Source organism: Solanum pennellii, chromosome 10 (genome assembly GCF_001406875.1).
Source record: "Solanum pennellii chromosome 10, SPENNV200".
NCBI classification, from domain to species: domain Eukaryota; kingdom Viridiplantae; phylum Streptophyta; class Magnoliopsida; order Solanales; family Solanaceae; genus Solanum; species Solanum pennellii.
In genome coordinates this window covers 1,601,360-1,617,916 of record NC_028646.1, presented here as the reverse complement: position 1 = coordinate 1,617,916, position 16,557 = coordinate 1,601,360, and the positions used below count along the sequence as shown (strand labels likewise).

Below are 16,557 nucleotides of genomic sequence, written 5' to 3'. Positions count from 1 at the left end.
TTGTAACTATTACTTATATATTTTATTATTTTCAGGGAAAAGGGTTAAATATGCCCCTAAAATATTCGAAAAGGTCTATATATATATATATATATATATATATATATATTCAGTTTAAAGTTTGGTTTATTCATGCGTTCGCCGTCCTTTTGGTCTAAATATGCTCCTTATAGGCGTTAGTTGTCATGTTGTACATATCCAACTAATTTTTCATTTCTTTAAATGTCACATGGAATTGTTATGTCATTTTAACCTTACCACATAATATTTATATGAAAATGGAACATTTTTCGGATTCATAAACACCTAATCCGACCCATAAATCAGCTCTTTTTAAATTCACTATCCGACCCATTTTTAACAATTTTGTTTAATTTTTATTATTGCGATAAATCCCGAAAAATGAGTAATTGATTAATAAAAAAATAGAAAAAATATGGAAAAAAATATAAAATTAACGCCAAAAATTCACAAATAAATATAATAACCTTAAATCTAACATTTCAATTTTTAAAATTTTTTTTATTTTTCGATAAATCTCAAAAATGAGTAATTGATTAATAAAAAAATATGAAAAGTATGAAAAAAATATAAATTAACGCCAAAAGTTCACAAATATATATAGTAACATTTCAATCTACAATTTTTTTTAAAATTTTTATATTTTTTGGTAAATCCCGAAAATGAGTAATTTTTTAATAAAAAGGGAAATATATGAAAAAAAAATAAAAAATATACGTCAGAATTCACAAATAAATATAGTAAACTTAAATTCAATAATTTCAACAATTTTATATTTTATATTTTTTTCATATTTTTCTATTTTTTATTTGTGAATTTTTTGCGTAATTTTTATATTTTTTCATATTTTTTTGTTAATAAACTCATTTTTGGGATTTGTCGAAAAAATTAAAAATTAAAAAAAATGTTGAAATTGTTGAATTTAAGGTTACTGTATTAATTTTTAATTTTTGACGTTAATTTTATATTTTTTCATACTTTTTATTAATCAATTACTCATTTCGGGATTTATCGAAAAAAATAAAAAATTTAAAAAAAGTGTTTAAATTGAATTTAAGGTTACTATAATTATTTATGAATTTTTGGCGTTAATTTTATACTTATTTCATATTTTCCTATTTTTTTATTAATCAATTACTCATTTTCGGAATTTATCGAAAAAAATTAAAATTAAACAAAATTATTGAAAATTGGTCGGATAATTTATTTAAAAGGGGGTTGATTTATGGGTCGGATTAGGTGTTCATGAGTCCGAATATCTTTTCATTTTCATATAAATGTTATGTGGTAAGGTCAAAATGACATGGCAATTTCATGTGGCATCTAAAGAAATGAAAAATGACTTAGATATGTCCAACATGACAACTAACGCCCATAAGGGCATATTTGGACCAAAAGTTGGATGGCGAGGGCATCAGTGAACCAAACTTTAAACGGAGGGTATATTCAGACCTTTTCTAATAGTTTAGTGACATATTTGACCATTTTCCCCTTATTTTAATGAATATAATATTTTGATAGATTCTCTATTTTTATCTATCTATTATAATTCGAATGGTAAATAGAATAATATTATAAAAATAGGTTAAAAGATGAAATATAATATCATATATTTATATAAAAGAGAACTTTAGGCTCGCCTACGTGGCGCCACCAGAAATCATAATTCCCTTTTAAATTTATTCATTTTCAAAACTATCCTTCCATTTTCATGAAAAGTTGTCACTTTATGAAAAGTTATGATTTTTTTGAAAATTGTCACAATTATGAAAAGTTGTGACTTGTTTGAAAAGTCGTGATTTTTATGAAAAGTTGTGATTTTTATGAAAAACTCATACTTCTATGAAAGGTTGTAACTTTTTCAAAAAGTTGTTACATTTCCGATAAGACACAATAAATATTTATCCAAACTACCCTATATTTTTCTATAAATAAAGGAATTTCTTGCTACTATAATATGTAGGTGTTTTCCCCACTATAGGATAGTCAAATTCAAATATATTAATTGAGTTTTTTTATGAAGTTTGTTTCATTTTTGAAAGTTTTCATGTAGCTTAAACTTTATTATAAGTCATAGTGATTCATCTAACTATGATAATTTCTTTTTTCTATTATGGTGACCTTTTTTAAACTCTGTTAAAATTTCAGCAAGGATGATTGAAATTTGATCTTCTCTTTGCCCCTTTCTACAGGCTTCTTCATATAAACAAAGGAAATTGATTTCAATTGGATTGCTATATTACTACTCTTGGACCTATTAGTACACAACTCATACACTGCTAAATTGTTGATGGTTGAATTCATTATATTTGGTTCTTTAGTAAACAAATTTTTTATTTCTATTATAATTATTTGTATGTGTTTTTTTTCGAATTCAAATACATTAATTAAGCTTCTTATAAAGTGTATTTCATTTCTCAAAGTTTTCTTCCTCATATTTCATGAAATTTAATTTTTTACTTTAAATCATAGTGATGCATATATCTATTGCAACTTCTTTTTGCTATTTTGGTGACATTTTTTTTTAATTATGTTCAAAATTCAAGTGAGGAAGATTGAAAATTCATCTTCTCTTTTGTTGCTTTCTACAGGTTCTCTTCATATACTTTTTGAGAAAATTGTTTGTGGGTTGTGCTATATTTGATAGAAAACAACAACAAATATTTGATAACTAATACGGAATCAATGATGAAGTTTTTTAAAAAGAACCAAAGTTGTTGCTCTCTTGCTTGCCACAGTTAGTATATTATGTTGATTATTTTTTTATGTACAAACATTTTGTATGTCATTGCACTATTTCTAGAATATTTATATAGCCACATTTTTTATTGCAAGTTTACTAATTTTTCATATTTCTTCTTCTCTTTTTTTTTAGCATAATAAGATATTAAGTTTTGGTGAAAACTAACAAATGTCTAAAATAAACTATAACAAAAATATTTTTTATCGGCAATAAATATGCACATTCACAAAGAGTGCTACAACATTTACCGACATTAATTAATTGTCATTTAATTCAATGTTTCTATAGACTTTAGGTACATTTATACACAGTATCAATAGCCTCTGAAAATACACATTTAACGATAATTAAGCTATTAATTATCATGAAAGATCATTTTTGATGTAGTAGTAACTCATTCTTTTGATAAAGTTTTTAAATTTTGATAAAGAAGAAATAACTTTTTTTTTTATTCTTTCAAATGAATTAAATTTGTGAATTATAAACTTTGATACACCCCCAAAAGATTATATTTTTGAAAAATATATTCGAAACATGCCTTTTCTTCTTGATTGTTAGGAAAATAAGGTCATTTTATTATTATTTTTGAATATTTATGTGTTCAAGTGCTCACAAAATTATGTTGTGAGATTTTAATATGTTATGTGTCAAAATTTTGATTTACTATACTCCTTGTGAACATTCAGATGTCACCTACTGCTTGGCAATAATTGCATTAATTTTTCGTAACTACACACTATAACCATAACAATAACTATGCTTAATTCAAAAAAGTTGGGGCCGGTGATATAAAATCGTAAAAATAGCAATGACTATTTTGAAACAATGACAAAAAACATTTATGATAATAACAGTCTTAGGGTCATTTTAAGCATATACTTGATATGACATACAATAGTAAAAAAGAGATTGATTGAGGTTCAAAAGAAAGGAGTCCAAGATCGTCCATTGAATTTAGTTACGTATGATCTTGTATGGGCTTGATTTTCCACTTTACTTGGGAGTGTTGTTGTTCAATGATTTTCGGTCTCTTTTTTAACGTCTAATACTATTCTTTATAATTTCTTACAATTTAAAATTTTCCTTTACATCTTACAAACTATTTCCAGGGAGATTTTCTTAAACTTCTATCTTGTACTTCAAATCTATCTATAACTCATAAATTTTGTATAACAAAAATAAAAATTTAAAACATATAGCAGTTAAAGATTTCGAAAAAACGTTTTTCCTAAAGATAAAATGTTTTTGCCAATTATGTATTGAAAATACGAATATTATTAAATGATAATGTGTAAGCTTAATAAAGTAATTCAATTCCGTGTGAAGCACGAATAATTTACCTAGTTCAAATAATAATTTAACATAACAATGTAATCAAACTAAATCGGTTGCTATATAAATTTTTTTTTTGTTACCTAATAATGAATTTAAACGATATACAATTAAAACAAACATTATACTTAAACTAAAAATACAATATAGTGAGTAATAGTTATCCAAACAAGGTAATAGTCTGAATCGATTTAAATCGTTTATTGATTAAACTTAAATATATTTATCGATATGATTGTATCAAATGTGATTAGATTTTATTTGATTTGATAATTTGATTGTTAATTATATAAAAAACAAAATGGAGGAAGAGAAAAATAAATGAGTTAATAAATAGACATGTCTATGTTATAATGTACTTTTTTTTAATTGTGAACAGTATAATTTAAACAAATTATACATAAAACTCAAAATTTTGATTCCATTTCTATCTTCACATAACCTTTAATCCTTTTTTTGATAATTATATTATCATGTCCAGGTTGAATGCATCTATAGTGTAGAACAATTAGCTTAACAAATAAACAAATATATGTTGAAAATGAGACCAAAGTGGTAAGATACACTATTCTCTTGCTATAATTGTAGTCTATATTGCTCGAACTTTTCAAAAATAATATCAGACGTGCGCCAAATGCTCCAAAAGGATCCAACAATTATGCAACAATATTTTTGAAAGACCCGAGCATCATGGAACAGTTTGCATGCACCACATTTCACAAGGTACGTACAACCTCCCGCTAATACAAGTACTGAATAGCTCAATCCACCACACAAGTATCGAATAACTAAATCCACCAAGGTTGGGGCACGTGAAAAGACATCACCTAGTGTTTTTTCCGAAAAATTATACCAAAAAAAACTTCAAAGGCAACCTTTTTGCATCAGCATTAACAAGAAAAACCATTACACAAGAACACATCAACACAATAACCAAAGAGTAATTGTCTGAAAGGGGATAAAATGCCCATTAGGAGGTCTGTAGTAAGTACAACTACAGGAGACAGACCAAAAAAATCTACAAGTTTCTGTACAACTTCACATGACATAGATAAGGTCAATAGGTTGTTTTTTGGACATGTTGACAGTCAGTCATATCATGCCGAATATATATACAAAAATACAGTACATTTGTACAGTTTCAGTAACGTTTCCTACTCATCGGAGAATAAATATTTAGCAACAGATTCAGAATGTTTGCTCTTTAATTCATTCAGGTGATCATATATCGCCTATTTTCAGGAATCCTTTGCTTCAGCGCACAATGCTGTGGACTTGCATATGGGACAATTGTTCTTCAGAATCAACCAATTTGTTACGCACTCTGCATGATATTCATGCCCACAATCAAGAGTTCCCACGTTCTCTTGGTCCTTGTAATCAGACTGAAACAAAGTATATAAACGGAGGCCATCAGAGATATTTACTTTTTGGTGGGGGAAAGGAGCAACAAAAAGAATGCAACTTGGATGAATAGCGAAGCTTGTGAACTAACACCATATGATGACATAAACACGGTAAAAGTACGAAGCTCACCTTTGAAGAAATAAACATAGGCCAGAAATAGTAAATATATCCAACTTCTAAAGTATAGAAGCCTTGCAAAGATTTAGTAAGGCAATAAAAAGGGCAGCCGGGTGCACTAAGCTCCCTCTATGCATGGAATCCAGGGAAGGACAGGATCTCAATGGTCTATTATACGCAACCTTACCCTACATTTCTGAGAGGCTGTTCCCACAGTTCAAATGAGACCACATGGCAGTAACTTTACAAGGTACGTCAAGACTCCCTATTTTTAGGAAGGCAAAGGCACATAAATACCAGTGGTGTTCTTAATGAACTTGAAAAACTAAGTTTAACTCAATAAGCTATGGGAATCATAAAAAGTTCCTGGAATAAAGTCACAAGTTGAGCAATTAATGACACCTCTGGAAAAATGTATTCAAATATTTCCCCATGTCAACCTTAAGTCAGCATAGAGGTAAATACCTGGCAAATGACACAAAAATCAGTCTTGTGATCTAAACATGCAGCATTTTCCAAATTGCAAGGAATTTCCGCGGATGAAAATGATCTTGTTTTCAAATGGCCAACAATAACCTCCTCCGATAACCCAGTTTTTGCAGTGCCAATCTGCTCTCCCAATGCAAGAAGCTCCTGGAGTAGGAGATAAAAAAAGAAAAACAAAAAATTAGTTTCCAGAAGTTACAACAATAAGTTGCTACTTGAACATTAATAAAGTAGTATTCCCTCCATTTCAATTTGTTTGTCTGTATTTTGACTTGGCAAGGAGTTTAAGAAAATAAAGAGAACTTTTGAATATTTGTGATCTTAAATTAAAAGATACATAGATATACCAAAATTTTCTTTAATCTTGCGGTCTTAAACATGCCATGTGGAAAGTTGAAATTAAGAGTTGCCAAACATGGTAAGGGGCATTCTTTTTTAAAGAGACTAAAAAGGAAAGTAAGACAAACAAATTGAAATGGAGGGAGTATATAACTTACGAAAAAAGGAAAATGGAGAAGTAGCATATACTCGTTAACCATCATGATAAATACAAACCGGTTAAAACTGAGGAACCTTCTATCTTCCTACCTCATAAGACATGTGATCGACGTCCATACGCATCTCCCTGTGCTGATCAACAGAATCACGCACTTCATGATAGCCAGGAATATCCAGCATTGCCACACCCTACATACAACCACCAAATAAGGATAAACCGTTATCTTGATTCCATAACTTTTACTGCATTAAATTAGACCATAAATGTGAAAAGAAGTTCTGGTAAACAGAAACATATTTACATCCTCTGGAAGAACTCTCATGTTAGGTAGGTTGTGAAGTCTAGTATTTGTTCCAAGCATGAATTCCCCTCGCTGAGGTCTGTACAATCTAAAGGCAGTCGGTGGGAATGGTCTAATATATCTAGACCCTGCCTCTACAAGGGCAAATGGATTGATAGTGCTGTCAAACGAGCTACTTGGTAGGTGTCTCTGTGAAGAAGCAGTCATCTGAGGAGGGAGAGTGATAAATTGGGGTCTCACTCCTTGAATATGTGGTGGTAGATGACGAAGGTTTGGGTGCCCTTGAGGAATGGATGGATATATAAAACTAGTCAAACCTCCATTTCCGTTTGTTACTTGATATCCTCGCACGCTGATATTTCCACCATCTTCACAGCCTTGAGTATCACCTAAAGTAATGGGAAAAAAGCAGAAGAGACATGCAATCAGTTCAGGAAGTTAAAGTTGGAGATACAAAGACCTAGAGTTTCCCTTGAAGATTGAAGGAAGGGCTAAAAAACAGTCCGAAAGACGTATTAAGTATAGGAGAGAGATATCATTTCTCAATGTTAACTTTCAAATCAATTAAATCAACTCTACAACAATCCCAAACTCGTTGAATAGCTACACGAATCTTTTATAATCATTCCATGCTAAACAAAGTTAACTTTTAGCACGTAGAATAAATATGAGATGAGCTTCGGAAGAGAACGTGGGGATGGAGAAGGAAAGAATAAGATTTGTTTCCCGTGGATATATCCTTTTAACATATACAAATGCAGAAGGAAAGCTCAAATATGCACTTTTCAACTAGGTGATACAGCAGTAGCACATATTGGAACAAAACTTAAAAGAACACTGACTTTGATGAACATTAAATGAAGAGACGAATAGGAAGTATTCTCTGTTTTTAGCTGAGCAACTTTTTGCTTCTTTTTTTTTTCCTTTTCTGGGAGAAAAGGACAAAAATAGGGAAAGACATTCATACTGAAAAAGGAGAAGTGTAACATGCAAATTCCCCAGAAGTTGTATCAATTCAGGAGAGAGCTTGAGGGCGCGGGTGGAGTGTTCCTAGTCTTCTCCTTGTAAGAAAACAAGGTTTTTACTATTTTAAAATTTAGGAACAATCTCTCCAAACTTAGATCCCGAATACTAACAGTTCACCCAGCCCTCTATAACTGAACTTGCACATCAATATCTCTCATTTTTGGATAAATTTGGGCTAGCTTCTAGAGGAGGAATGTTGACAATATCTTGTGATTGAAGATGCAAGGGAACTCTTTTATCCTATGAAACAAGATTTCGGCAAATTAGGCAAATAAATAAAATAAAATGGATAGTCAAAAAGCAAGAATTTATCATTAAGGAAAGAAACAGAAACTCATCTCTGGATCCCTTAGAAACGAAGCGATATAGGTTATAATAGATCCCTAGAAGTCAAATGAAAAATGAGTAGAGTGTACCAGGTAAATAAGGTAGACGAGCACTATGATTCCAGGCCCATGTTTCACTCTCCCTAGCACTGCTGTTGAACTGCAAGCCGGACCAAAAATTGCCAGGAAATTCACAGGCTTGGCTGACATAGTTCCCTTGAAGCTGATGATTGTTCATACCTCTCGGTGCTCCATCCTCGGTGAATGATAATGAGCCATTCCCTCTGTATTCAGGTGGTACAAAGGACGCAGCATTCATTGAGGCAAGAGGAAAGCTGGAGCCTACCAAAGCATGTTGATACTGAAAGTTCACAGGGATCCCTTCAGCATTCTTTCTCTTAAACGAGCCTCCAACACCATCTACATAAGGATTGTTCCTTCCATAACTGCCTTCATTAACTCCAAGGTTGCCTTGAGTGCTTGCAAATGGAAGCTGCTCATGTTGCCCGTGGTTTACTGGAATGGGGAAATCTCTAGGAGCAGATGGAGCAGCCATGTAATGGTTATAGTGATTTGACGATGAAGCAATGGCTGGGTCAAGATTGGTGGCAGGATGCTGATATTGAACCCCGTCATACTGCAACTTTCCATAAACTAATGCACCTTCTTGATGGTACTGTGGATGGTGCAAATAGAAATTACCAGCATTTCCAGGAGCTGGTAATATCGCATGGACATTAGGCTGCGGAAAGGTTGCTAAGCTCCTGTAGAAAGCATAAGGCTCCGGTTGAACATCTTGGCTTCTTTGTTCCGCTTCTGAATCAGTTATTTGATTACTATACGACATACTCCTTTGTGCAATGTTATCGAATTAAATTCAGTGGAGACTGCCTGCAAGGAGAAGAATCAGGCGTCATTATACATATTACTTTCTCATAAATCTATTGGTAACAGATTGCACAACTTGATTTCATAGAGGACACAATTTTGGATATTTATTAAAAAAATATCTATGTTCATCTCAATAAGCATAGTTCAATACAACCTAAAACCTATGTTGAGTTTTCGTACTCATGAACTTTGAGTCAAAAACCTGATCTTATCTCACAAACCATCACACCTATATATAGCAACCCTGGATGACTTGCTTCTTAACACAGAGCAGTTTTGTTTGGTAAAGGCATACCAATCCATGCAGAAATAAATATAAGATTTAAATGAAACGAAGTAGGCGCATGGATAGATGGTAAGCTACTCTTACTCAAATGTACCTCAAAAAATACTAGTTCCAGGATCACTACTCATGAAGGGTATATTTTCATGATGCCAGACACAATTGTTTCAATGGTGACTGTAGGGGTAGGGCATGAATGATGGAGGTAAGTGGTGTACATCATGAACATTATAGTATAGGAACGTAAATATCTGAAGGCATGCAAAATGGAGTAGAGAGAAGCTTTGGTCGAGACGCGTTGTGGTTCATGAACAGAATCGAATCTATAATAATAGTAAAGCATTAGAGACCAACAACCAAGGGTGTGGCCTAATGGTAAATGAAGTGGGTTGAGCACCCTGAGGACTCGTGTTCGAATCCCAACAGAGAAAAAACACTAGGTGATTTCTTCTCATTTCTTCTAGCCTTCGTAGACAGAGTTATCTGGTACCTATTGTTGTGCGAGGAAACTGTATACACCAAGGCTAGGACAGATGGGAAGAAATTACCTAATGTTTTTGTCTCAACTGCAATTTGAACCCAAAACCTCATGGTTCTCAACCACTTCATTGACAACTATGCCACACCCTTGGTGCATTAAACAAGCCAGAGTTATTTGTATCAGGAAAAGTTGTTTGGCTTCAATATAATGAAGTCTTGGGCAATTCTCAATCACAATCACTCTTTTATATTAAATGACTCGATGACCCATTTGAAGCATGCAGTCAAAGGATATCATCAGTTACTCCTATCTACCAAAATAGGAGTAGAGAGAAGCTAGAGTTTGGTCGAGACGTGTTGTGGTTCATTAACAGTATCGAATCTATAATAATACTAAAGCATTAGAAACCAACAACCAAGGGTGTGGCCTAGTGGTAAATGAAGTGGATTGAGCACCAGTATCGAATCTATAATAATAGTAAAGCATTAGAAACCAATAACCAAGGGTGTGGCCAAGTGGTAAATGAAGTGGATTGAGCACCTTGAGGACTCGTGTTCGAATCCCAACAGAGAAAAAACACTAGGTGGTTTCTTCTCATTTCTTCTAGCCTTCATAGACAGAGTTATCTGGTGCCTATTGTTGTGGGAGGAAACTCTATACACCAAGGCTAGGACAAATGGGAAGAAATTACCTAATGTTTTTGTCTCAACTGCAATTTGAACTCAAACCTCATTGTTCTCTACCACTTCATTGACCACTATGCCACACCCTTGGGTGCATTAAACAAGCCAGAGTTATGTGTATCAAGAAAAGTTGTTTGGCTTCAATATAATGAAGACCTGGGTGATTCTCAATCATAATCACACTTTTATATTCACTAACTCGATGACCCATTTGAAGCATGCAATCAAAGAATATCATCAGTTACTCCTATCTACCAAAATAGGAGTAGAGAGAAGCTAGAGTTTGGTCGAGACGCGTTGTGGTTCATTAACAGTATCGAATCTATAATAATAGTAAAGCATTAGAAACCAACAACCAAGGGTGTGGCCTAGTGGTAAATGAAGTGGGTTGAGCACCCTGAGGACTCGTGTTCGAATCCCAACAGAGAAAAAACACTAGGTGGTTTCTTCTCATTTCTTCTAGCCTTCGTAGACATCGTTATCTGGTACATATTGTTGTGGGAGGAAACTCTATACACCAAGGCTAGGACAGATGGGAAGAAATTACCTAATGTTTTTGTCTCAACTGCATTTGAACCCAAAACCTCATGGTTCTCGACCACTTCATTAACCACTAGACCATACCCTTGGGTGCATTAAACAAGCCAGAGTTATTTGTATCAGGAAAAGTTGTTTGGCTTCAATATAATGAAGCCCTGGGTGATTCTCAATCACAATCACTCTTTCATATTCACTGACTCGATGACCCATTTGAAGCATGCAGTCAAAGGATATCATAAGTTACTCCTATCTACCAAAATAGGAGTAAAGAGAAGCTAGAGTTTGGTCGAGACGCGTTGTGGTTCATTAACAAAATCAAATCTATAATAATAGTAAAGCATTAGAAACCAACAACCAAGGGTGTGGCCTAGTGGTAAATGAAGTGGGTTGAGCACCCTGAGGACTCGTGTTCGAATCCCAACAGAGAAAAAACACTAGGTGGTTTCTTCTCATTTCTTCTAGCCTTCGTAGACATCGTTATCTGGTACATATTGTTGTGGGAGGAAACTCTATACACCAAGGCTAGGACAGATGGGAAGAAATTACCTAATGTTTTTGTCTCAACTGCATTTGAACCCAAAACCTCATGGTTCTCGACCACTTCATTAACCACTAGACCATACCCTTGGGTGCATTAAACAAGCCAGAGTTATTTGTATCAGGAAAAGTTGTTTGGCTTCAATATAATGAAGCCCTGGGTGATTCTCAATCACAATCACTCTTTCATATTCACTGACTCGATGACCCATTTGAAGCATGCAGTCAAAGGATATCATAAGTTACTCCTATCTACCAAAATAGGAGTAAAGAGAAGCTAGAGTTTGGTCGAGACGCGTTGTGGTTCATTAACAAAATCAAATCTATAATAATAGTAAAGCATTAGAAACCAACAACCAAGGGTGTGGCCTAGTGGTAAATGAAGTGGGTTGAGCACCCTGAGGACTCGTGTTCGAATCCCAACAGAGAAAAAACACTAGGTGGTTTCTTCTCATTTCTTCTAGCCTTCGTAGTCAGAGTTATCTGGTACCTATTGGTGTGGGAGGAAACTCTATACACCAAGGCTAGGACAGATGGGAAGAAATTACCTAATGTTTTTGTGCGATTTGAACCCAAAACCTCATGGTTCTCAACCACATCATTGACCACTAGACCATACCCTTGGGTGCATTAAACAAGCCAGAGTTATTTGTATCAGGAAAAGTTGTTTGGCTTCAATATAATGAAGTCCTGGGCGATTCTCAATCACAATCACTCTTTTATATTCACTGACTTGATGACCCATTTGAAGCATGCAGTCAAAGGATATCATCCGTTACTCCTATCTACCAAAATAGGAGTAAGATAAAAATAGCACTTGAAGATTCTACATTTATAAATAACATCTTACATATTTGGAATAGTAAAATTCAACCACAATTATAAAGATTGAGTCTCCTCAACAATCAAATTTGGTCTGGGTTCAGTTGATTTAAAGTATTACATAATCAATGAATATAAGTGCTCATTTAGAAACTAAATCACCTTCATATACAAACATACATCCAACAGAAAACTAATGCATCAAATCTGCAATAAATTGTCAGTGTAGATAATAGCAATTACTACTTTTTTTTATAAAGCATTGACTATGGAAAGAACTACCAAAATGAAAAGAGTGACTACCCATTCTGTACGATATATTTCAGATATGGTCTCTCCTCGAAACATGTGTTGATCTGTTTATCTAAAAATAAAGGACATAAATAAATGCATCCAGACCTTTTTATTCTTTTTACTTTCTTTGATAAATTGGAAACTACATAAAACCAATCATCAAACGTTTAACAGGAATGAGAAGTCACATTTCTATGCACGGTGGAGCAGAAACTAAAAACATCCCGATAGACTCTTTATCTTGCAATTTTATAACAACAAGAACCGGACAAATCAAACTATTTAAGTTAATAAATGAAGAGAAAAGCTGTCAAGCAAACGAAACTTTCAATTTTTTGTTCAAAATCCAGAGAGTTCTGAAGCTATAAATCCCAATTTGAAGATATGATAAAAACTATGACATTGATACAAGAATCGACAACAGTTAGAGAAACTAAAATTGAAACATCAATCATCTAGGTTCAATGGAAAAGGTAGTATAGCAGCGGATATGCAGTAGGTCAACATCACGTGTTTGAAGCCTTCTTGTTGCACTGAGTCCATATTTATGCAGATAAGGGTAAAGGGTCAGAAGTAACCTCCAAGTTCCACTCAGAAACAATGGATTTCTTGATCATCAAAAAAAATGACACTCTCAATCCATTATGAAATAGGCCATCAGTCATATTGGTGTACAGTTCAACAGGAAACACCTTCAACCATATAGCATCAAATGCTTCATGCCTTCATCATATACAATTGGACCTCTGAACCTAACAGTACAAGTAACTCAAGGAACTCTTTTTTTTTTAATAAATGTGGTGGCCGGGTCAGCTTTGCGCACCTCGAAAAATTCTACTAGATACTTGTCACCCTCCCACCAGCAACATGTACCAGCGACCAGATAACTCTATCCACCAAAGCAGGGATAGAACAAATGCGAAGAAATCACCTAGTTTTTTTTTTTGTCTCTGCGGGGATTTGAAATTGATACCTCATGCTTCTCAACCCACATCATTGACCACCAGGCCACACATTTAGGTCCTAAGGTGTGGAAATAACCAAGACAGCAAATTTACCAAATCAAACCTTGCTTCACAAATTCCAAAATAACTCTATCCACAAACCATACAAATGCTTTAAGCAATAAATTCTTAACCTTTCTTAAAAGTGACAGCACAGATACACAAATTATGAGAAATTCTTTTTACCATGTTCAAAAAAGTTCTGCCTTTGTGGATAATTGTTTCTTAAGTCACTCCATTTTAACTTTTTTTATCCCTGCTGAACCCACAAAAATTAACCAGATTATACACACACACCTATCAGCATTATTCAATTGAAGTAACATGCAAGTGACAAACAAAAACATGTCATTAATCCATGTTGCTCGGACTCTTCAAAAACGCCACGAGGTCCTTGTCAAATCCTCCAAAAGTAGTGCATTTTTTAAAAATCCGACACACGGGTGTGGCTGCATGTTTGAAAAGTCCAAGCAACAATATCCATTAATTAAAAATAAAGGGAACATATAGCCAAATCAAAACCACACATTTTGATTATCCAAATTTGTTTCCTTTACAGAGTGTTGGCTCTAACCACAAATATTTACTGTAATTAATCTCTGCATATGTATAAAAAGAACAAGTCTTAAAAGGTCAAAATGGAAACCCCCAAATTTGACTTAGCTACAAAAATCACAATCAAACCAAAATCCAAGCAAACCCCACAACAATTTCTCCAACTGGAACCCAAATGCATGCAATTTTTTTTACAGTGATATCAACAATACATAAAAAAAGAGTCTAACAAGGTCAAAATAGAAAACCCCAAATTTGATTTAGCTCTAAAAATCACAATTAAAACATAATCCAAGCAAACCCCACACAAATTGCTTCATCTGTAAGCTTAAACATGCATTTTTTTGCCAAAAAACACATAAAAATTGTAACTTTTTCACTGAAATGCTTCATCTTTTTAGAAAAAAAAAAAAAAAGAGAAAAAGGGGCTAACCAGAGTGAAGATTGATAATGCGATGAAGAGGGATTTTTCTGCAAATTGAAGAGAGTAAAGTAAGAAAAAATAAAAGTAGATAAAAGGAGCGGAGATTTCAACGGAGTTTCACCAATGGTGTTTCTTGAAATGCCCTCATGTGTGATGAGAAAAAAACTTGCTATTAATATTTGCTCTTAACAAAAAAAAAATATTAATAAAAAAAACTTATTCAAGAATAAATTCTTGAATTTAAATAATTACATTAATATAAGTAAAAAAAAATATTATTCCATTAATAGTAGTAATGGATATAAATTTAGTTATTGGAAGTGTAGCAACCCCAATAAGATAAAGGTTACACTTTGATATTGGTGTGATCAAAATTATATTATCGATTTTTAATTTATCAGATTGAATGAGCTACTTAGATTGGTTTGATTACTTTTTTACATGAAAAAAAAAGAGATAGTTGTGTGTTTGATTCGTCTTCATCTAGGTGGAAATTGTTTTTTTATATTAATTTTAACTTGACAAGTTGATTTGTGAAGTTTAGTAATTAGTACATTTTTTGTGTTAACAAAAATTAAATTATAGTATTCGATTTTCATTCGTTGGCTAAAAAAATATTTGAAATTTTGAAGGTACGAATTGTCTATATTTTTACTTTAACGAAAATGTTATTTTATTTATTTTAAGATTTTTTTTTTTCCATTGAGCGTATCAAACTATAAGTGAACTTTGTTAATATCGACATAAAAAGTCAAATTCTCATTTATCTTTAGCTAGAGTGAATAATATGAATGGCCCTTTTCTTTTTTTTTAATAAATAAGACGAAATAAATTTTATTGTTATGATAAATATGTGCTCCAAAAGGCATCCTATGTTCAAAAATTCGAAGTTTTTAGAATAAAATTCACTATACTATTAAAAATGAAAAAAATCTTAAAAGTACAATTATTTAATTTATATTGCAAATTTTTATCTATGTTATAAGTTAAAAACATTGAATTACGTTGAATTTGTAACAATGATATTATATTCGTTATTTTTATATGATATTTGAAATTTATTTTATGAATCTATCGTTTTTTCTTTAGTCAATGGCAATTTTTAATTCCTAGATTGTTGGGAGATTTTAATTTGTGATATTTGACTAAGATTATTTATTTTTTAATAAATTAATTACTTAAATTTAATCTTTTTGCTTATAAATGTTCAGACATTTTCAAAATTGCTAAGTGTTTCATCATTTAGTATATATTACTTATTAAGTACTCCATATTTAAAGATAATATATTTATAAAAATAGTCCAAATATAACATATTAAAAAATTCAAAACATATTTTTTAATTAATTAAAATTTGAATATGTTTGATTCATGTATCACAATGACTAAAATCAAACTTTATTAGAAACTGAATAATCATGGTCGATATTTTTCAAGGTCACACCTGATCTAGAATTAAAAAGAGGTATAGAGAGCTTTTTCGCTTTTAATTACAATACAATCTCTTTAAATTAATATAGACGGGACAATGAAAATTTATTATTTTATAGAGATATTATTTAATCGATAAATTAATATTTATTAATCAAAAAAATAATTTGAGATTTAACGAAGGTTAATTTTGATTATATCAAAAATCATTGTATCTTATTAATTTATGTATCATATTTATTGAGTTAACATAAACAAAATATTATACATAAACTGAAACGAAAACATCAAAATCATTGTATTTTACTAATTTATGTATCATATTTATTGAATTGTCACCGTCGTGTAAACAAA

General features: G+C 32.1%; 1 protein-coding gene across 4 annotated transcripts; it reads right to left on the bottom strand.

Annotated features, from left to right (window-relative positions):
• Window positions 1-5,025: 5,025 nt before the first annotated feature.
• On the bottom strand, window positions 5,026-14,935 carry LOC107002485 (probable E3 ubiquitin-protein ligase ZFP1). 4 transcript variants are annotated; one of them, XM_027912398.1, is made up of 7 exons: window positions 14,782-14,935; window positions 14,091-14,242; window positions 8,349-9,149; window positions 6,907-7,295; window positions 6,695-6,793; window positions 6,086-6,253; window positions 5,026-5,481 (listed from the first exon to the last, which is right to left on the bottom strand). In XM_027912398.1, exons 3-7 carry the CDS (start codon window positions 9,103-9,105, stop codon window positions 5,335-5,337), a joined length of 1,560 nt encoding a protein of 519 aa, XP_027768199.1. In that variant the 5' UTR covers window positions 9,106-9,149; window positions 14,091-14,242; window positions 14,782-14,935; the 3' UTR covers window positions 5,026-5,334. The 4 variants fall into 4 exon arrangements, with proteins under 4 accessions (XP_027768199.1, XP_027768200.1, XP_027768198.1 ...); XM_027912399.1 differs by lacking the exon at window positions 14,091-14,242 and adding an exon at window positions 13,368-13,812; XM_027912397.1 differs by lacking the exon at window positions 14,091-14,242.
• Window positions 14,936-16,557: the final 1,622 nt, after the last annotated feature.